This window comes from Mustela nigripes, chromosome 1, assembly GCF_022355385.1.
Source record: "Mustela nigripes isolate SB6536 chromosome 1, MUSNIG.SB6536, whole genome shotgun sequence".
NCBI lineage: Eukaryota > Metazoa > Chordata > Mammalia > Carnivora > Mustelidae > Mustela > Mustela nigripes.
The window spans coordinates 58955558-58978729 of record NC_081557.1 but is presented as its reverse complement, the minus strand read 5'-3'; the positions used below and the strand labels follow the sequence as shown (position 1 = coordinate 58978729).

The 23172-nt window shown below is 38.6% G+C and overlaps 1 protein-coding gene across 16 annotated transcripts in view; it reads left to right on the top strand.

Annotated features, from left to right (window-relative positions):
* Positions 1 to 23172, top strand: part of DLG2 (discs large MAGUK scaffold protein 2) — a 1549658-nt gene that overhangs the window by 1111916 nt on the left and 414570 nt on the right. For 13 of the 16 annotated variants that reach the window (XM_059411961.1, XM_059411989.1, XM_059411997.1 and 10 more), the window contains one exon: positions 708 to 863. The exons of the other annotated variants lie outside the window; for them this stretch is intronic. In XM_059411961.1, the coding sequence (XP_059267944.1) occupies positions 708 to 863 (156 nt within the window). The remainder of the gene's footprint in view (positions 1 to 707; positions 864 to 23172) is intronic. 16 annotated transcript variants of the gene reach the window in all.

Below are 23172 nucleotides of genomic sequence, written 5' to 3'. Positions count from 1 at the left end.
TAACTAATCGTTGGGGGGGCAATTTATATATAAATCACTGAGATCATATAAGCAATTAGACTTCTCAGTAAGTCCAACACCCCCCCCCAAATTGCTACATGAATGTGTGAAGTTTTGTCAATTTATTCATGCATATGTGAATACAATGAATATTTATGGAGTGTGGACTGACTCTACTCTAAATAGTTAACAAAATAAATGTAGTTTTTGTCCTCATAAAATTTATGGTGTAGTGAGAGTAATAATTATAAATTAAAACAAACAAGATTATTTCATGCTCAGAAAAAATCGGAAGTATGAACAGGGTGATGTGAAAAATAACAGGATGTCCTGGCTAATGGGTTCAGGAAAGTCTCTATGAAGTTTATACTTAAGGTGACACTAAAGTTTACAAAGGAGCCATGTCGGAGGATCCCACAGTTTGACACCTCAGACAACGTTATCCAAAAAAGGTTTGGCCTTTATAAAGCTGACTAGGACTCCACTGAGGAATCAGGCCTCTGAATTTTCATCATGCCTGATGTCAGCTGGAAGTTCTCATTTCTACCCAGAGATGGTGTTTCTTAAAAAGACACTTTCTTCAAGCCTAACAAAGCCCAAGGCATTGTTTTGGGCGTTTACTGGTGCATACGATGAAATGCAGCTGGTTGCCCAGTTGGGTGTGTTTGCTAACCGTTCATCTCTCTTTCTTCCTCTTGTGTCACCAGGCCTCCGGAACCCGTTTACAGCACTGTGAACAAACTGTGTGATAAGCCTGCTTCTCCCAGGCACTATTCCCCTGTTGAGTGTGACAAAAGCTTCCTTCTCTCAGCTCCCTACCCCCACTACCACCTAGGCCTGCTCCCTGACTCTGAGATGACCAGGTACTGCATGCGCTTCCTCACTTCATCTTCTCGAATTGCATGTGCTTCCACAAGGATGAATGGGTAGAACCCACCTCTGCTCATGTCTCTGGAGCTTGACATCTTCCTCCGTGGAGAGATGTTCTGCTTCTTTGGTGCGATGGGAGGAATTAAGAACATTGCCTTCTTTTTTCTTTTTAGTGTGATCACAGAGCACTCGGACATGATCACATGATTTTCCAAATGTTCTTGGTTCCCATGCATTTTTAATAAGGTATTAATTATATTTTTCCAGAAGAATTAATTTTGGAATTAATTTTGGAATTTAATTAGCACTATTTCCCTCGTACAGAAGGATAAAAGAGCATGTACTTAGTACATTTTTGAATAATATTTAATAATCACTTACTATTCTCCAGGCATAACATAGTCTAAGAAGTAGGTACTATTATTCCCATTCAATATTTTAATGAAAATATTACCACTACTTAGTTGACTCCCGAAGGTATTAAACAACTAGCCCAAAACTACAGAATTAGCTGGTTCTATCAACCACAAGAATTTTAACCTTTATAGTATGCCGTCCTGGTAGGTTTTTACCATGTTCTCTTTATTTAGTTACTCCCATTTTATATAAGAAAACAAGGGCTCAAAGAAGTTAAGGCATTGCCTCCCGTACGGTATTGCCAATAAATGCCGAGTTCAGATTTGACTTGGAACTCTCCACAACTTTCCACAACTCTCTAAACAAATCATTGTAAGGCTAAAGGTTGAATATGATTCTGCACTAGTATTCTAAAGTATATGTATGTTAAATAATACAATCTCATCTTTATGCAATAGCAAAAGTCAGAGAGGAGAGTAATAAAAGGACAATCTAGTGTTCTATAAGGTAGTTCCAGTTTTTTTTTTTAAATCAGGAGATCTCAATCATGATGTTCTACATATGATGAATGAGGTACTTGTCGGGTTATGTTTTCAGATAGAATACCTTCATATGTTTTCATAATACTGTTAAGATCAAGAAAATGCAGATTTAAAAATGATTCAAAATGAAAATGGATGTATCAAGAGGGTTTCCTTAGAACATCATCTCTGTTTTTCTTTTCTATTTTCAAAGAAAAAGTTAAAAGTCAAGTATTGGCCTTTCTAGAGGAGTTAAATAGCAAATTTTAATTATACATAACATTTCTAGAAATATATGAGAAAACATATTTTTGGCCATGTAATCAGCTGGGGCATTTTCACTAATTGCAACAATTAAAGCCTAATAGCATTTTAGAATGCTTCATAAATATTTATTAAATTTTCTCTTATTTTGAACAAATCTTAAAAACCTGTTCTTGATACAGCAGATTATTCCATTTTGAAGCTAAGAAAGCAAAGTTACCGTAGTCATAGGGAAGCAGAAGGTGCACACACACCTACAATAATGACTTCCTGGTATTCAGACATCTATAATTAGCTATGCACAGTCAGCTAGCACTTACTGAGCTCTCCTCTGTGCCAGGCATTTTGTTAAGTAGTGCTTATGAATTGTATTTTCTAACCCTAACAGTTGCCTCATGAAGTAGATGTTATCAATATCCTCCTTTTACAAGTAAGGAAATAGAGGGCTTGAAGTTACCTGACATGACCCAGATCATCCCCTAACAAGTAGCAGGGCTGGGATTCAAACCCAGGGGACCATTAGCACCTGCATCAGCCTAGGCATGATGGCAGAGATGTCTTTGCTTGCTGGAAAAATTCTCCACCCATTTCACGTTTTCTCTCCTTTCTCTATTCTTATCCTACCTTCTCATCTCCCTTCTGGCTCAGTATCAATAACCCATGTTCTTTTTTTGATGAACCTGAGGTCACATTCCTTGCATCTGACTGGAGATTTTGATGCATCACTCTCTTAAAACTCACTGATAAGCAGGTGGTAGACTCTACCTCTTGTGTGGATCTACCAGATACAATTCTTCTGCAGTTTACTTTCTGTAATTTGTATTATGAAGACCATGGAGTTTCTTTTTTGTTGTTGTTGTTGTTTTTCCCAAATTTATATATATATACATATACATATATATATGTATATGTATATATATATATATTATAATGTTGACTATGTCTCTTTCAAATTATATACCTTCAGCAATCCTGATATGCCCCAGTCTCCAACCCTCACCCTCCATCACCCCATTGGGAATTCAGTTTTCTAGTCTAATTCTGTCCCCTTCTTTTCCCCTTTCTCTTTTTTTTCCCTATTTTATCCCCCATTTCAAAAAAAAAGTCACATATACACATATAAATTCACAAATATATATACCCATTTTAGTGACATTATCACCAATACACTGATACTGAAATTCTTGATTTCACCCCATTTTCTCCCCTTCCCTACTTTCCCAGCTCATTAAATGGCAATTCATATACTTCATTGCTGAAGCCAAAACTTGAGGATCATGCCCAACACCTGTTCTCCCTCACACCCATCCTTCAGTCTATCTTCAAGTCCTATAGATTCTACTTCCAGAATGGGTCTCCAATCTATTCATTCCCCTCTACTTCTCTTTCTAGTATTTGAACCCAAGCCTCCATTATCTCCCACCTACACTAGCCTCCTAATTGGTCTCACCACTTCCATTGCTGTCCTCCTGATTTCTTCTCAGTGCAAACAAGGCGATCTGTTAAAAATACAGATAACATCTCTTTCTCTTCTTTTGTATTAGTATAAAATGCAAAGTCACTAATATAGCATCCAAGCTGTGCATGACCCAGCCCCTGCCTGCCCCTTAAACACCTCATTTCACTCCTCCTGTTGCTGATCACATTATCCACATTCACAAAATGCACTAAATCTCGACCTATTTCAAACGCTTCACACATGCTCTTTCCCCAAACTGAAAAGCTCTTACTACACTTTGCCTGGTTCACTTCTGGTCATCTTAGATGGAAGCTTAAGTTGCACTTCCTCAGAGAAGCTCCCTGAAAGAAAATCTGTTCCCCTATTATATCATGTCTCTCTGTCTCTCTCTCTCTCTTTTTTTCCATAAGACTCAAGCAATTTATAATTATATATTTATTTATATGATTTTTAAAACCAAACTCCTGTCTCACACTGAATGCTATAAGCTTACCAGGTACCCTTGGTAAGACCCAGGTCTGTGCACTGCTAAACCCCTGACACTTAGCATAGTGTCTGGCACAATAGCAGCTCCGAATTCTTGAGTGATAAAATCAACATGGAAGTAAGATCTGCAGACAAGCAGACAGATCCGTGTTCAGGAACATGTGATGGCTAAAGCTGTGCTTTATTCAGATCTTACGGGTACATGAAACAACCCCAGGAGTGAATGAATCTATGCATTGAAACCAAGAGCGGCAGACTAGAGCTCACTTTGTGTACTGTAATTTTACCTCGAATTATTTCAGTGTTCAGTACGTTATCATTGCATTAGGTAACTGTCCATTCTTCATGAAAACGGAGTAAATCCTTTCAGAGATTATTTACTTCCCACAAAATACCACTCTCATCAGATGTTTCTTGAAATGCCACCGTTAGATAATTAAAGGGAAAAGTTCAAGGGTTCTTAGTTCCATTTATGACACCATCACTTGCTTTACCCACTGTGACCTTAAGTAATCTGTAGAACCTCAGAGGTACCTGAAAACACAGAATTAGATGGACAAACCCTTATTCAACTCTATAATGAGGAGGAACTCAAGCCACTGTTTTCACGAGTGTAATGCTTACTTCTCCTTACAATAAAATAAAAGTCCTGGGGGTCTTCTGCCCTCAAAATGATATTACTGGAATATATCTTTCATTTCATCCAACCAAGATTTATCAAGCACTAACAAAGTGCAAGGTACTGTACTGGGGAGACTTTTTACAAAGGAAGTATAAACTAAAAAAGCCAATCAAAAGTGTTGAAAAAAATGCCTCACCTTTAAGTTGCCGTATGTGATTATATATATTATATAATACATATGATATTTTATATATAAGTAATGTATATGTGTATATATACACATATATGTGTATATACACGTATATACATACATATATGTGTATATATACACATATATGTGTGTGTGTGTATGTGTATATATTTATCTATTAATTTAGTTTAGGGCACTAGAGAATGTCCCCTAGTCTATTTCAGAAGCATGCACCTACTCACATGAAAGTTACCATCTCAGATTAGAATATGAACTAGCTCTGCGAAAGTTACCATGTGAAGCCACCTTTACATGTGCACCAGCTTAATCCCTAATTAGCATCCAGAAGGCTAGAAGCCAGTCAGTGGAAGCAAGGAGAGCCAGTCATCTCTATTCTGTGCCTGTCAATCAGAATACCCACATATTCAGCACTTTGATTTGATAGCAAACATCCAGGAGTAAATTAATTGTATAATTCTGTAACATTGTCTGGAAGAAAACAGTGGAAAGTTTTTCTTAGGAAAGCTCTTTCAATTACTTGGCAAAGTGTCAGCTCCTAAGGCTGCAGATTATGTTTAGATAATTGACTTTTCAGAACTTAGGAAAGCAAGAAATGGGCAGAGCCTAGAATCAAACTAAAATCTGGAACTCTGTGAAACACAGGATTGCTGTGGGGCTTCTGCTTATCCAGTACATCTTACTCTTCAAAAAAAAAGGAATGTTTTTGATGTTGTAATTGGTTTTTCTGCTTTGGGAAAATGTCAGCTTTTGATATTCCTAGGGCAAGGATTGTCTGTTTTCTCAACATGTACGGAGTTTTCATTCATCCTTTTATAGGTGGCCCTAATTATTGTTACTTGGTAGTTGGTAAACAGAGACTGAGATGAACCAGATGAAGACTAAAGTATGTTGGCAGATTTGGGGTAGGAAATGGACTCTGAGGCATTATGTGATCAAAAAACATCTTTACTCATTGCGGAGTATGTATTCATGAGACTTCTACTAGGTTCCAGGCATTGTCCTGGATGCTGGGGATTCAAAGGTGAATATGATACTGTCCACCCTTTTCCTTGAACAGTTCAAAGACATGCAGATGAAGAAGTCCTCACTGTGGCATTGTGATGAATATATGCTAAAGCCTCTCCATTTCTCTAGTGTGCCTGATCTCAAGGTAACTGAAACCAAACTAGTGTAAGATAGCTACAGAAGCAAGCCTGGTCTTAGACTGTCCCTTCTCAGAAGGTGAGCATCTACACAGGAACGTTCTCCACTCACACGTTGTTTCATCAACTCCTAGTATTTGTAAGAAGTTATTTATGGGAAACTTAACATTACCTTTCCATAGGTCCATTTGCTAGTCTGTCTTCTAACTACTATCTACAGAGCTTGGAATTATGTAATACTCCCTTTGTAGAAGTCATAAAACTGGCACCGTCAAACCATTCCCAGCCTTGGAACATAGAGCAAGATCTTTACCTCATAAGACCTCCACCGTATGTTATGGTGGCCTATCTTTGGCAAGCTCTCTTTCCTTGCAAAACAATAGAAAGTTTATGTGGGCTTTTAATGTTTTAACTGTCCCAAAGTCTGTAAATTCAAAATCAGATATAACTTCTAGACATAATAATGCTATAACAGAAGTACATGTGAGTCTCTAAAGATAAGCAGAGGAAGAATCATCTAACTTTGCCTCTGTTTTTCTTTAAGTTTTCAGAAAGACACTGAGCTCCTCAGTCAGTGAGGGAAGAAATGTGTTCAAAGTCAAAGAAGTGTAGTGCAGAGTTAAGCTCCACATTGTGAGAAAGCTTAGTACACTCCAGGGATCACAGCATTTCCGTGTGGCTAAGGGTTATTGGGTGGGTGATGAAGTTGGAGTCACAGGCCTCGGATCATAGATGGCCTTATCTACCAACCTGAAGATTTTGGACTTGATATCCTGCAAGCAGTGAGAAGCTGTTGAAGAAGTTTCAAGCTGGGCAAAGACATAATTTGATTTGTGTTTTTGGAAAGATCAGTCAGCTGTATAGAAAGACTTTAAAGGCAGGGATACTAGTTAGCAAATCCACTGCAGTTGAAATCATGAAGAACTGAACTAAAGTAGTACAGATAGATGTAAATGGATTCAGAATTATTTATCAGATGGAATGGGGGTACTTAGTGATTGTTTCAAGGGCAAGAATTTTCTGGCTTGGGTTATTTACAAGGTGATTACATCATCTCCTCTCAGACAGTGAGCGCTTTTGTCCACAGTAAATGTATTTTCTTTTCCACAGTGAATGTATTTAAACCTAAAACTCTATGGAAGGAAACTCAGCAGAAGGGAAAGCATATTAGAGGGTCTCTTTGAGGTGGTGGCAACCTGATGACATTGGGGAGCCGGGGATTATGTCCAGACTGTCTAGGTGTGAGGCCTTCCTTTGGCCATACTAAGCACGTGGATTTAGATAACCTCTTCGGGTGACTCAGAGCCTCGATTCACTCATCAGAAAAGGGGGGAAATAATCCAATCTGTGCTCTTCTCTTCATAAGATGATTGTGAAGATCAAGGGAAATGGAGTAAAAGAATTTTTATCTAGGCTCTATCCGTATTAGTCATTATTAGTTGTTTCCATATGTTCATTCTACTTTAAAGCCTTGAGCTCATGTATATTTATTTTTAGTGCCATCAGAAATCAGGTGAAAAGTACCTGTCAGCTGAGGTAAATCCCCTGAGACCATAAGAAAACTGTCGATGCTGATTCTGTCATTCTTAGCAGCAGTCCTCTGTGTCACCATAGGCAAAGTCACATATTTCTTCTTTTATTAATACATGTATAGGCTCCCTGTAAAATGTGGTGAGTTCTTAAGCTGTATGTGACTTCACACTCCTATGAGATAATTTTCTTTTTTTTTTTTATCTACTCGTGTACCCGTATTTCTATCCCGCCATGTGCCTTTTTAGGAATGTAGACCAAAATAACAGCAATTCTCTGGAGCAGATTAGGAGCTAGACACTTCACAAATAGCCCTTATTATTTCTAAGAATCCCAACAACCTTGCAAGGTGTGGGTTTTGATCTAGCACAGGGAATCGCTTCTCGGCCTTTTGGCTAAGATCAAGTGATCTAGCACAAGGAGGGGCCAGGACTCTAATCGGGGCATGCCCACACCCAAGCTTCCGCTGGAAGCCTGCCTCCCTCCGCACGTGCGCACTGTATCTTCCCTCCCAGTCCTCCGCATCATGCGTCCACTCTGCCACCCATCTGTGGAGCCTGAAAAAGAATTTAAGCCCTGTTCGTGCAAATTAATCTGGGGAATAGAACCATTGGAAAAAAAGAAAGACACTTAACAAATCATTGACCTTCTTATGTCCTTAAAATGCTGATAAAATCTTAAAGAATTCTTAATTTCATTTTTAATTAAAACCTGGAAAGGAAACCCTGTGGGGCATGGCTCATAAGGCATAGCCCCTTCCCAGTTTATGCAGCAGCTTCTTCAAAGGCCTCCGCTGCCTTTTTGAAGTAGGTGATCACTAAGCCCAATTTAAATTAAGGAAAATAAGGAAAGATTAATTGAGTCCCACAGAGGCTACTCTTGCCACATTACGTTTTATAGCCTCTCTTTCCATAAAGTGAAACATACGCAAGGATTCACAATGAGAAAAGCACCCCTTGCTTTGACATTAAAGCATTCTGTATAAGATACTTTTTAAAAAACATATCCCGTTTATTGCTGCCTTTCACTTTTTTTTTTTTTTTTGGTAAGGGAGGAGATGTTCTTTCATTAAGAATTCAAAAAACATATTTAAAATTTCATTGTAAGTGTAAAGGAGGAAGTAAGGCGGGGAGCTCACCCTGTTCCAAAAGCTCTCATTTACCCTTCAGGACATACCAGTTAGTTGAGAGTAGGAGGCTCGGAAGAGCTGGTAAATGAACCCAGATTGGTCTGATTCCAAAATTCCCATTCCGTGATATTCAAATAACTCTGTAATGAAACAGCCTAATTTGCTTAAAAGGGAAAAAGTCTGATTATTTATCTGAAAAGTTATGAATATTTCCCCTTAGTTTTAGTATATTTATTTTTTGTGTTTTGGGAGCAATCTTTATTTATATTGACTTTAGTAATCATTATATTACTGAGTAGCAATAAGAGATTGAAGAATAAGCATAATTTCAAAAGCAGTCCTCTCTGGAGGGAAAGTAGCTATGAGAAAATGGCTATGCAAAATCACTATAGCAACAGAGTATAGGAACTCGGAAAGAATCAAGACAGTAACATTAAGCCATAACACCCACAGCATAGATGTTAATTAAAACCACTAACATGTAGTCAGTGCTTTTATGTGCTAGGCACTGTTCCAAACTTTTATATGTACTAACTCATTTTATCTTCCTAACAACTATGAGGTAGGTGTGATTATTCCAATTTTATAGAAAAATTATGGTACACATTTAAACAAATGGAAATGATGGGATGAGATAGTTGAAATTGAGCACATCAGGACTTATATACTTAGAATATTAATTTGATTAGACAAGACTTTTTGCTTGTCTCATTTGCTCTTGTATTGTCTGTGCCAAAAATGGTTCCTGGCATGTCATACTAATAGTAATAGTGGTGATGATGGTAATGAAGAAAACAATTATTTATATAATCTTACTACCCGCCAGGAAGCACTTTATACAAATTAGCTCATTAATCCCCACAGCAATTCTGGAAGGCCTGTGTTACTAAATCCCCAGTTGGCAAGATAAGAAATTTGGCCTAGAGAGATTGAGTAACCTGTCTAAGGTCCCACAGTTGGAATCTGAATCTAAGCAGGCTGGCACCAAAAATCAAGGCTTAGAAAGGTACTCAATAAATATTAGTTGAATGTTGTTCTCATCACACATAATATTCCTCAAGAATTAAATTCTGAGAAAAAAAGTACATTCTCCTTTAACTATAGTCAGATTTCAATAGATTCTGTGTGAGAAGAAAGTAAAGCTCATTAAATATGATCAGCTTTCAATAGATAGGTAAGTAGATAGGTAGATGAGTGTATGGTGAAGAATGTGGACTGCGAATTGGAGCGTTAAGGTTTGCATCTGGCTGCCTCAGCTCCCTGGTATAGCAAACTGGAGCAAATGATAACTAGTCTGAGCTTATGTATCTTCATCTACGTAATAACAAAAATTGTAGTATCCCTTCTCATGGGGTTGCTCTAAGGATTTAATGGGGTTACATGTAACATGCTAAAAGCAATGCCTGACAAATGTGAAGCACCCCATTAGCATTATTGTTGTTACGTGTGTATATATTACACACATAGACCTGTTACGTGACCCTAAATAGAAACCTCAGGCTGAAGAGGGAATGAATTCTTCTTAAAGGCTGTCCTCATTGGAAAACTGATGGTGAATCCCATGAATTATAAAGGGAGATGAATTTTAGGTTTTGCAAAATGGGAAGAGTAGCTGTGCAAAGCTGCTTATATTTATATAGAGATCTGAGTATTTTAGAATGCAGAGTTTTGTTTTGATTCAGGGATCAAAATTTACCTCTCAAAGCAGAGAAAGTAAATCTTCCATTTCAACTCTTTAATTCAGTTTTGTAGACCTTAAGCTCATGTGAAGTTTAAAGGATCTCTTGAACAGGGTGTTTTAAGTCAGCGGGGATGTGTGTTCCAAATTGAATACTAAAACCTAAAATCACTTTCCTCCAGAGAAAATGAATGCATTAGAGGCTAAAGAGGAATTTTATGGCTTGCTTTAAAGGGGACAGGGGGAGAGATAACCTGAGCCTCTCTAATCAAGCCAGAGCCTTTGTCCAAAGGAGACTTTTAAAAGTCTCCCCTTCTTCTGGAGAAAGGACAAAATGTTTCGGAGCCCACATGTGACATGATAAACAGAGTTCAGACAGGATTTCAGCCCGTGCTCCTTGCCATGTCCAAGTGTTTTCCTGAGTGACCCGACCAACAGAAGGGACTGGCCTAGACTGAGGGTAGGGATGGGGCTAAGAAATGAGGATCTTATTTCTTTTTGATATTTCTGACCATTCTAATGTTCTGCTTCCTCTCCAATGCCTCTGGCATAATTACAAAGATCCCACCCTGTCCAATCTTTATATGTCCCAGATGAGGAAAATGTCACTCAAACTACAAATATATACTGAATGCATGTTATACGGTTGGTACTTCTGGGGACAGTCAGTCCAGACATAGTCACACCCTACTCTCAAGATGTTTGGGGACCACTGGGCCTGGAGGGTTTCTTTGTGGGTATAACTGACAGTCACTAAAAATGCTTAAAAAAAAAAAAAGCCTAGAAATTTATTTTGGGTTTCATTCCTCAAATATACATGAATTTTAACTTTGCCTTGCCTCTTTTTTGTTTTGTTTTTTGGAACCATCCTGATGTCTACAAGATATCATAGGTATAGTTTTGTATTCATAGGTTTTCAGGCTTTCAGACCTTTTTCATGTGAAATCTGAAGGTCAAGTAACAGTCCAGATTTTCTTCCAGCTCTTCCCACTCCCGTGATAATGTTACTTGATGAGTTCTTACTGTCTTGCTATCACTGGAATCTATATTCCTTGTAAGTTTATAAGTAGGCCTTGAGCTACATTGGAAAGGGCTGTGAGTTAAAAAAAAATAATTTATATATATATATATATATATATATATATATATATATATATATATAGTCTTACCAGATTCCCACCAGTACAATTACCAGAATTCTGAGACTCTCTCCCTTCTTTGCACAATCTTCTGGTGACTCATAAGTTGTACTGGACAACCATTTCCTTAGTTTTATAATACAGCCTTTTTCCATTATTTCCCCCTTAGGACACCCTTCACTTTAAATAGATTTAGTCTTCTCACCTTTGTCCCTGTCTCTACTCCTTAAAAGGTGATGCCATTTCAGGTGTATATCTCATTCCCACTGTGGTCCACATTGGCACTTTCTGCCTAGGCCAGACTTAGAGAAGCTGGGTAGCATCTAGCAGGGACTGTTGCCATCTGCATTTTTGCTCCTGTCTTCCATAGCAGCTTGTTTCCTGTCCCAGCCAGATTCCCTGCCCTGTTTGCATATTGGAGCCCCCAGACTCTTCCCCAGCAGAGAAAGAAAAAAAGACAGACTTTTCTTGGTTGAGGAGTATTAATATTCAGTTTCAAACCTTTTTCAGAAGACGATCTACTTTTTAAATTCCCAAAGTTAAAAAAAATAAAGAAATTATAACAGGAAGGATGGGAATAGTGACTGTGGGAAATCAGGACCATAGGGAAGAGGTGGAGGCCTTGTCCAGTGATACCTTAGGCATCTGCTAGCATCCAGTTGGTCAAGACTTCCTCAAACTTATGATCAAAGACCTCCTGTACATCACAGCTCCACATTGCTAGTCTTTCCTGAGTCCTCATCTAAGCATACAGCATTGGTTTCTTTTCTCCTTTTCTCTAAGCTATCTTTTAGTGTATCCCATGCCCTTGGTACACATCTCAATGAGACCTCTCTTATGAAGGATCAAGGGGTCCCCTGTTTCCCTGGGTCAACAAGTGGAAATCCACATATGCTGAAGACTCAGCCTCTTTCTACCCCCACATCTGCCCTCTGAGGTTGTTGGAGTCTTCAGACCTTCCCTTCTTCTTGCTGGGCTCAAACAGCTGCAAAAAGGACCTTGCAGAAGACCTTTTATTTTTCTTGATGTACTTCCATCCCATAGTGATGGGGGGGTTGGATAATGAACCTCAGGAACAGCCCGGAATGGCTTACAATCCTTTACCAATGAATGAAAGAGTATTTCAAATTTTGCTGTGAAAAAAAGGAGAAGGCAAGGGCGGTGGTCAATGCTCAGAGGTGAAGATGCTTTGCTGGTCTTTGCTCCTGCTTTTACTGGTTGGTCCACAGGATAATCACAAATCCTTATCACTGTTTCTCAAGCGTGTGATGTGCGACAAGGGGGGTCTCACTGAAACTAGTAGGATCTGTTGACAGGAAAGATAACATATGCTAATCTTCTTGTTCTACTAAACATAGCCTATGGGACAATGCATACATCTCTTAGATCACAGGGTGGCTGTTTGGGCTAAGAAAGCTTTAGGAAGGCAACTAACTCCCCAAGGCATTCCAATGGCAGAATGGTCATGCATTCCAAAGGCTCACCGGCTTCTCCAAAACCTTCCTTCGTACTCAGCATTCCAAAGGCACATGGGCTTCTCCGAAAACCTTCCTTCGCCCCCAGCGGCCTCCATGTTACTTTTAGCAGCCAGGTATTATGGCTGAGTTTATGCTCCACATTAACCCCAACAGTCACGAATTTTCCTCTAGTAAGAACTCTGTGTCATCTAAAACAAGGTGCCTCTCTGTCCCCTCCTTATGGGTAAGAACCATGTGATATGTTTTCCATGTGGCACATGAGCACATTGTAGACATTGAGTAGAATGACAAGTGGTGGGTGTCCACCTAGAACAGTGACTTACTTCTCAAAGGGTGAATTTACATTTAGTGAAAGCTCTTCTCCAGCCTGAAGAAGAGGCTAGTTGGAGAAGGATCTTTCTCTAGGGGTCATAGTTCACCTTTATTCTTTTAGGAGAAGGTGATGCAAGCGTTTTTTTTTTCTGATATTTCTGAGTTAGGCCACAGAAACAGATTTTCTGTTGTGCACTACATGAGGTGATGTCCACTTTTTGTTGAAGTCTGTTTCATTTTTGCTCTCCATATGTCAATTCCAGATTGACATATGAGAAGAAGTCACATCATATGCAAGTTCCTCAAACATGTCTTAGAAGGGTTGGATCATTGAAATGTACAATGCTAGACTTCCAGAAATGGATCAAGCTCCATAGTAAGCAAACCTCTCAGCAACTCTGATTGACCCTGTGAATGGTAATAAAACAAAAATCAATTCAACAAACTTAGAAGATGGAAAAGAAACAGATTAAGACTTGCAAAAGGACTTTATTTTCAGCACCAGTCACTCTGAAAGTTTGCTTAGCATGCTAAGTAAATGTCAGTTCTTGGCAAGGTGAGGGTAATTGCCATTCCCTTTCTCTGATGTTCCCTCTACCAAGTCTAAAGAAAAAGAAATGGAAAGCAGCATATGTTGCAAATAAGCCCAAAGCTAATAGTATATCCTCAGAGTGCTCAGTATCATTAAATCATAGAATGCTTTATTGAAAAGGCTTATGCATCCAAATACTTAAGATTTTTTGAGAAAGTAATTTTAGCAAAATTAAGAGACTTACCCAAGGTCTCAGAGTCAGATACGTATGACTTTGATCAGGAGTCACTACTTCTTCTCCCACGCCAGCTTGTAATTTTAATCCAGTCTTCCAGAATGTTTCATGCTCAGAGATATTCCATACATAGACCAAGCCTAGAAGGAGATAGAACTGTAACCTTAGGAGAACAGTATTTACCTCAGGAAAGTGTGATTGGAATAAGGAAGGATATTTGTTATCAATTTTAAATTGTTTTCATTGCTTATAGTATGTATAAGTTTTGTTAGTAAAAATTAAAGAAGCCACCATTCAGACTCAGCAGTTCCACTGTGAGGTGTAAACCCAAAAGAAATGAGAACATATGTACACACAAAACTTGTGTACAATGTTCGTAGCAGCATTATTCATAATAACCAGAAAGTGGAAACAGTCCAAATGGATAAATTGTATGTGATATATCCATACAGTATAACATTATCCAACCAGAAAAAAAGAATGAAGTAGTGACATACACTACAGCATGTATGAACAGTGAAAACATGTAAAATGAAAAAAGCCATTCACAAAGGGACCCCATGTTGTATGATTCCATTTATACGAAGTGACCACAGCAGGCAGACCTACAGAAAGAAACAGATTAGTGATTGACTAGAGCTGAATGGGGAGGTGGCAGGAACTAAGAGTGCCTGGTAAGGGTATGGGATTCCTTTTGGGAGTTATAAAAATGTTTTATAATTAGCTTGTAATGATGGTCGCAGAACTCTGATAATACACCAAATGCTACTGAATGATGCACTTTAAATTGGTGAATATATGGTATATGAATTGCATCTCAATAATGCTGTTTAAATTCCCATTTAACACTTAAATAATTCACATAGCAACATGAAACTAAGATTATGTCCTTATGATATCAAATACTCAGACAAAAATAACAAAAAACACACTTAAAATTTTAGATGATTTTTCTAGCCTCTGACAGCTAACTCAGTAAATTATTCAGGGGATTTAGAGGTCTTCAGACTTTTCATATTTTTAATAGGGCTATAGCTCTCATTTACTAAATACCAATGTTGTTAGGTATTTTGCAAATGTAATCACTAATCCTCACAATAAATCTGCAAAGCAGGTATTTTTATCACTACTTTACTGATGAAACTAATAGCGGACAGGGCTGACATTTGAACCCAGTTCCATTTACTTTTACTAACACAACCATCATCCCATTATATAACAAATAATCCTTAAAACTCTGCTTCCCAACTAGAAGAATTGTCTATATACCCTCCCTTCCTTTCATCCATTAACTCTTTGGAGCTCTGTAGCCAAGTTTCACCCCAGCCCTGCCCTGAAATTATTTTCACCAAGATCCACAAGATTCTCTGTTTCTAAATCCAGGGGAAACTTCTTAGTCCTTATCAGATTGTATCTTCTGTACGCTTTCTCTTTTGCTGGCTTCTTTGTGAAACCTGTTGTATTATTATTATTCTACAATCCCACTTTCAGACTCGTGATTCTTTTTGAATTTCCAACTTCTCTCATCCCTCTCCTTAGACATCTCTTGTTTGTCCATTCCACCAACAGTGCCTTCTCTTTCTGTTCTGTATACCCTCCCTCATACAATACCTCCACCTCCACAGATGGGGTTCCCAGTATGTGCCCGTGTCTGCCATCTCTGTATCTGCAGCTAAATCTTTTTCTGACTCCAGACCCACACATCTACAAAACTGCTGGGCATCTATCCTCAAATGCCCTAAGGCATATCAAAAATCACCCTTGTCATCTTTATCTTTTGGATTGTTGTCTGTAGCTCTTTCCACTATATAATGACCATGAATAAGTAGTATTTAAGAGCATGTACTTGGATTCAAATTCTGCTTCTCCTCCTCACTGGCTGTGTGATCTCTCTATGCCTTAGTTTTCTTATCCGTAACATGGGGATAATAAAAGTATTTCTCTTACAGAGCTGCTGTGAGGAATTATGAGCTTACACATGAAAAGTGACTGCCACATGGTAAACCTAGTACTTCTGTGGTTTTAGCACCAAGACGCTTTCCTAGATTTCTCCTACTAAATTAATCTCTAAGTGTCCTATCAATATATCTTGAATTCTTGAGTAATTCCTTTGCAGTCTTTTCCTGTTGCCTCCACTCTAGATCAATCTAGAATCATTGCTCATCTGATTACCAATTGGTCTCCACCACAAGCTCTCTGCACTTTCCATCTCTTCACTGCACTATAGCTGGTGTGGGGCCTTTGGTAATATACATCTGATTTTGTCCCTGCCCTGACTTACCCTCTAACATGCCTGCATTTCCTTCATATCCATTCCTTTTGCAGTTCCTGGGGAGGGGAAAAAAGCACTCTCTCCTTATCTTCAGGTCCTGACTCGTGTTTCCCCATTCTTAAACTCCTCCTTCTCTAAACAAGGACACATAGCATTCACCTGGCCATCTCAGTGCCAGCTCCCACTCGTAGATCTCTTCTCTTCACCTACCAGGCTCCGGAAACACATCCTGTGTGGTACCACTGCAAACCTCTTCCTGATGCTCTCAGCCTGGGTTGGGGGCCCTTCTCCATCCTTCTAAAGCTATAGAACTCAGCCTAGTGTATTACTGTTAGTATTATTTGATTTCCTCTTTCCTTATCTGTCCCATTAGCAAGACTGAGCTCCTTGAACTCGGATGCCATGTTTTAATCATTTCTGTATTTTTGGTGTCCAGCAATGTACCTGGCAAGTATTAACTCTTGATTTTAAAAAAAAAAAGACAATAAAAATTATTTAAATCATTATTAATTTCTGTATCCAATAATTACTTAGAGAGCCCTATATTTAATGAGCCTGTGACAGGCTCCGTGCTCTAAGTTGGGAATACCAAGACAAATTAGACATAGCCCTTTCCCAGAGAGACTCAGTCTTTTTTTTTTTTTTTTAAGATTTATTTATTTATTTATTTGACAGAGATCACAAGTAGGCAGAGAGGCAGGTGGGGGCTGGGGGGGGGGCGTGGCAAGGAATAGGCTCCCTGCTGAGCAGAAAGCCTGATGTGGGGCTTGATTCCAGGACGATGAGATCATGACCTGAGCTGAAGGCAGAGGCTTAACCCACTGAGCCACCCAGGCGCCCCAAGGGCCTCAGTCTTATAGAAGGGCCCACAACAGACAGGAAAACAATAGAATCTCATACAGTAGATGCTCTATAGAAGGCATATGTTGAGGGGTTATCAAGAAAGGAGAGTATTAATTTATTAACATGATTAAAATGGTAGAGGAATTAAGGAATTTATATATCCACAAATACACATGTACACACACATGCATATTATTGACACTCAGAAGTCTACAGGATATTAACTAATGGGGTCAGTAATTACATTTAATTTGAAATGAAATAACCCTTTCTTGAATATACCCATAGCCTTCTCTAGAGCCTTACTCTTTTTTTTTTTTTTTAAGATTTTATTTATTTGAGAAAGAGCACATGCATGCACTTTTAGGAGGAACCGACAGAGGGAGGAAGCAGACTCCCTGCTGAGCAGGGACAGCCTCGCCTCACCCTCCACCATGAGCTTGATTCCAGGACCCTGAGATCATCATCTGAGCTGAAGGCAGATGCTTAACTGACTGAGCTACCCAGGCACCCCTCTGCCTTACTCTTTCCACTACTTAAGTTGTCTTATTAAGCTATTCCCTAACCATTGATGAAGCCATAGACATACAATAAAACATTTTATTCTGTGTAATTCTGGTACTTCTGGATTTCTTGAATTCAGTTTTCTCAAACTCAAGTCCATAGACTGGTGCTGGCTTATGGCCTAATTTCTACTGTCTAAAGCAAGACGCAGGAAAAGAACTTTGCAGTGCATACATACACACATCTGTGTTAGAGTGCCCTCTACCCTGCGTTGAGAAGATTCCTTCCTGAGAGTATGATCTTCCTCTAACTCTAGTTAGAAATAAAATAAAATATATTTTATTTTATGAAGCTATGGTGATAATAGATGTTAGCTTTGTATTCTTCTTAATTTGAGAAACTAAGAGGTGGGTTTGTCTCCAAAATTGTATATTTACTTGTTCCTGTCACCATGTGCTCTTGACACAGTTCCCAGTCACCCTCTCAAATCAGCTAGCACTCTATGTTGTTCCCTTGTTCAGTATCCCCATCCACAAACTTTAGTAGACTCTGTGTTTAAATATTTGGTTAGTTCCAACTATGCAGTTTTGACTGTGAACTCTCCCTTTCCAAAAGCCGTCAGACCTAGGCTTTGCAACCTACAGGCCTGCCACCTTCAATGCCTAAACAAAATAGATCTTAAATATGACAACCCAGTCATAAATTTGATAATTGCCCTACATAGAAGTCATCAGCAGCAGTGTTACTTTAATGTACATTTTAGGGTTTTGGGATTCGTCATTAATAACTTTTTGCAATTTCACCAAGAGAAATTCATTTAGATCAATGACACTTTTATTTTTCCTTCCTTTTTTTTTTTTTTAAGTATAGCTGTGGTAAACAGTTGCCTTCATTTGCTGTCAACACCCCCTCCCCAGCAAGTCACATTATATAAATGCATAATGTGACTGCTCTTTTTGCTTTTATGGTTTTTCTTTGTTGTTGCCATTTTAATAATTCTTCTTTCCACTATTCTAAACTTCTTATGTATATTATAACCTTTGGGGTAAAAATTTTAAAATTCTCTATAGAACTTTCACAAATAATTCTAAAATTTATATGGAACCAGAAAAGACCTCGAATAGCCAAAGGGATATTGAAAAAGAAAGCCAACGTTGGTGGCATCACAATTCCGGACTTCAAGCTCTATTACAAAGCTGTCATCATCAAGACAGCATGGTACTGGCACAAAAACAGACACATAGATCAATGGAACAGAATAGAGAGCCCAGAAATAGACCCTCAAATCTATGGTCAACTAATCTTCGACAAAGCAGGAAAGAATGTCCAATGGAAAAAAGACAGCCTTTTCAATAAATGGTGCTGGGAAAATTGGACAGCCACATGCAGAAAAATGAAATTGGACCATTTCCTTACACCACACACAAAAATAGACTCAAAATGGATGAAGGACCTCAATGTGCGAAAGGAATCCATCAAAATCCTTGAGGAGAACACGGGCAGCAACCTCTTCGACCTCTGCCGCAGCAACATCTTCCTAGGAACAACGCAAAAGGCAAGGGAAGCAAGGGAAAAAATGAACTACTGGGATTTCATCAAGATCAAAAGCTTTTGCACAGCAAAGGAAACAGTTAACAAAATCAAAAGACAACTGACAGAATGGGAGAAGATATTTGCAAACGACATATCAGATAAAGGACTAGTGTCCAGAATCTATAAAGAACTTAGCAAACTCAACACCCAAAGAACAAATAATCCAATCAAGAAATGGGCAGAAGACATGAACAGACATTTCTGCAAAGAAGACATCCAGATGGCCAACAGACACATGAAAAAGTGCTCCATATCACTCGGCATCAGGGAAATACAAATCAAAACCACAATGAGATATCACCTCACACCAGTCAGAATGGCTAAAATCAACAAGTCAGGAAATGACAGATGCTGGCGAGGATGCGGAGAAAGGGGAACCCTCCTACACTGTTGGTGGGAATGCAAGCTGGTGCAGCCACTCTGGAAAACAGCATGGAGGTTCCTCAAAATGTTGAAAATAGAACTGCCCTATGACCCAGCAATTGCACTATTGGGTATTTACCCTAAAGATACAAATGTAGTGATCCAAAGGGACACATGCACCCGAATGTTTATAGCAGCAATGTCCACAATAGCCAAACTATGGAAAGAACCTAGATGTCCATCAACAGATGAATGGATCAAGAAGATGTGGTATATATACACAATGGAATACTATGCAGCCATCAAAAGAAATGAAATCTTGCCATTTGCAACAACATGGATGGAACTAGAGCGTATCATGCTTAGCGAAATAAGTCAAGCAGAGAAAGACAACTATCATATGATCTCCCTGATATGAGGAAGTGGTGATGCAACATGGAGGCTTAAGTGGGTAGAAGAAGAATAAATGAAACAAGATGGGATTGGGAGGGAGACAAACCATAAGTGACTCTTAATCTCACAAAACAAACTGAGGGTTGCCGGGGGGAGGGGGTTTGGGAGAAGGGGGTGGGATTATGGACATTGGGGAGGGTATGTGATTTGGTGAGTGCTGTGAAGTGTGTAAACCTGGTGATTCACAGACCTGTACCCCTGGGGATAAAAATATATGTTTATAAAAATAAAAAATTAAAAAAAAAAAAAAAAGAACTTTCAAAACACCAAAATAAGGAAACACATTTTATAATTGCACTGTCCAAAGAAATGTTTTGCTTTTCTCTTAGGGACAGGCATAAAAAGTGTCCTTTTATTCCCTAAAGTTTTTTGCTCAAAATTGATCCCTCAGTATTTTAGCTGATTCATTATAAAATGCTAACCTTATGAAAGAACGCTGTTTTTTGCAGCTTTGATTCTCCTAGATAAAAAAGTAAGATGATTTAATAGCTCTACATCATTAAATATTATGAGGCTAACATGTTGGAAAGTGCAGTTGGGAATTACAGTGGCAACAGAGGCCAGCAGTAACACATGGAGAGGATAATTGTGCTGTAAAACCAGCTTTCTTAAATGTCACCCATTAACACTGTGTGTGCAGAAGAGCTGGTCTGAAATAGAAAGGAAAAATCCCACACATTTTAAAAAAATGAAAGAAAAAAACTTTAGTTCACAAAAACCCGCACTCAAAGACAAGATGGTGAGGAGTAGAAAATTGTAGGTTTAGCTTCTTAATTCTGCTCATGTGAAGCTGCAGCCTGGAGACAAAAATAATCATGGTCAAAGCAATATCACATTACAAAAGAATTGTTTTTTTTTTTTTTCTCACCTAGCCTGCATCTTTGTTTTGAATTATCATTAATTACCTTCTCAATTCAGGCAGCTCTCCTGCTGTCACTTTCTTTCCCTACCTCTAACCATCTTAAACTGAGCGGCTTTCTCCATTCCTCTCAGATGTTTCAAATTCTACCGTACCAAAATCTAGCCCCAGAATTTACCACTTTCACAAATCTTTCCCTGAAAATTCCCACCTTTGTGGCTCCCTACGTTCTTTGAAGTTATAACATCTCGTCCCCCACTCTTGGTCAGATTATCACTGGATTCAAAATTGTCTTGTGTTACTCACAAATCATTCATTTCTGTACTCTTGTCTCACCGTATTTTAAGCCTCTTGAATATAGAGGCCTTTGGTATTAATTTTTAGTGGTTCCCAAATCCTAGAATCATGGCAAACACAGGAGGGACTCCAGTACTCAGTGTTGTATTTTCAGCAGTCTTTGCTGCCGTGATCAAAGGCAGCCAGAATGGATTGTCAGAGTATCCCTATGAAAACCAGAATTCACCGGAAGTTAACTTTACTATACTTTTTTTTTTTCTGAATAGCCTTTGGTAGCACAAGTTGAAACAATAAGGAAAACACATTCTCCACGGTGCTTCTAGGACCTGTCCAGTTGATGGAAATGTCTCATGGGATCTTGACCCCTTTAGCAGGAGAAAAGTAAAACCTTCGTGAAGTCCCTATTAACCAGGTATTTTCTCAATTCCCAAGTCGTTGGCTTTGAGGTTGCCATGGGTCACTTTGAAAACTCTAAAACCTTTCTGCCTTAAAACCAGACTTCTCTTCTCATGTCACAGCATAGTATGTGAGCACTTGTTCCTTGGGCATTAACTGCTCAAATAGTCCATTACAGCGCCCAGCAGCTGCCGTCCTCCTACAGGTATGACACCTTTTCAGTCCAGCTCTCCGATGTAGCATGCTTTCCACTTCACGCGGTTGACTTACTCTGTTGGGTTTATTACTGAACTGTTCATTTAATTTAATGACTGACAAAGGACTCAGATAAAATTCTTTGTCCGGTTTTTAGAGCCTAGCATAATTAGTCACATCTCCCACATCTTCAGATAGCAAATTTAATTAGACTCTCCAGTGGATCACTTTCTAGGGCAGGAATAGGACATGGAAACATTGAGGTTGCTTCCCTGGAACGGAAAAGAGTGTTCCCAGGTTTACTTGGTATTGACCTGTATCCAGTGTTTTGGAGGAAGGTTGGACTAGAAGATAAACCCATGATATATTCAAAACCCTGTGCAATGCTGTCTCTGCGGATCAAAGTCCTTTTTCTCAACTAGTAATCTTTTGATGAAGCAAAAAAATTAATTACCGTTATAGTTTCTCAGTTGGTCCAGGTGTCTCCTTGCTCAGATATTTTATATCTCCTTGTTTCATCATGCATTTGAAATTTAAAATTGACATCAGTTAATTTGTAAACTTAGTTGAGCTTCTCTTTGTTTTACAGCAACCCATAATTTAGAAAAATTTTCTGTTCACTTTTTACATCCCCATATTATGACCGTATAGCTTTACCAGAAGTACTCTGCTTTCTTGCTATTCACCAGAATGTATGTGAATAAAGCCTTGGACAGTTGTTAATCTCAGTGCTACCAGTCTTGCTTGGGATGGTACTCAGTTTACTGCCAGGAGTTATTATGCTCATTCCTCTGATTAATTATTTCTGAGCACCTTGCAGCTGGGTAGAATCATAGAGGGTTAACACTAAAAGAAGTTCCAGAAATTACGTTTCAATACTTCCCATTTTATAAATGGGAGAATAGTCCCAGGAAAGGGAAAATGGCTTGCCTAAGTTATTTAACAACCTAGTAATAAACATCCTAGAAGAAAGGTCTTGTTTTTTTTACTCCACTTGTCACTCTAGTATTCTACATTGGACTTTCTTGAATATTATGTGACCTAAAGCCCTATATTTTCTTTACTTCCTTTATGTTGATAATTTGGATGAGGGAAATCTACAAAGTTTGAGAACCTGCATTTTGGGTCCCTTCTTCTGGCCACTGGGCTACTCCCAACAGTCATGTGCCATAATCTTTCATTCAACAAACTGAGCAAACATTTACTGTGCTAGGAATAGCTCAGTTAGGTGATTATGGGGAGATAAAAAGAAAAAAGGACACTACCATTCGGTCTCCAGGACAAATGCTAATGGTGAGTATGAAGCACAGAAATATACTCTTCTGGGTTTTTTTGTTTTTTGTTTTTTGGGGTTTTTTGTTTGTTTGTTTGCTTGCTTGCTTGCTTTTTTTTTTTTTGTATGTGTGTGTTCATATGTGCATGTTGTTGGGGA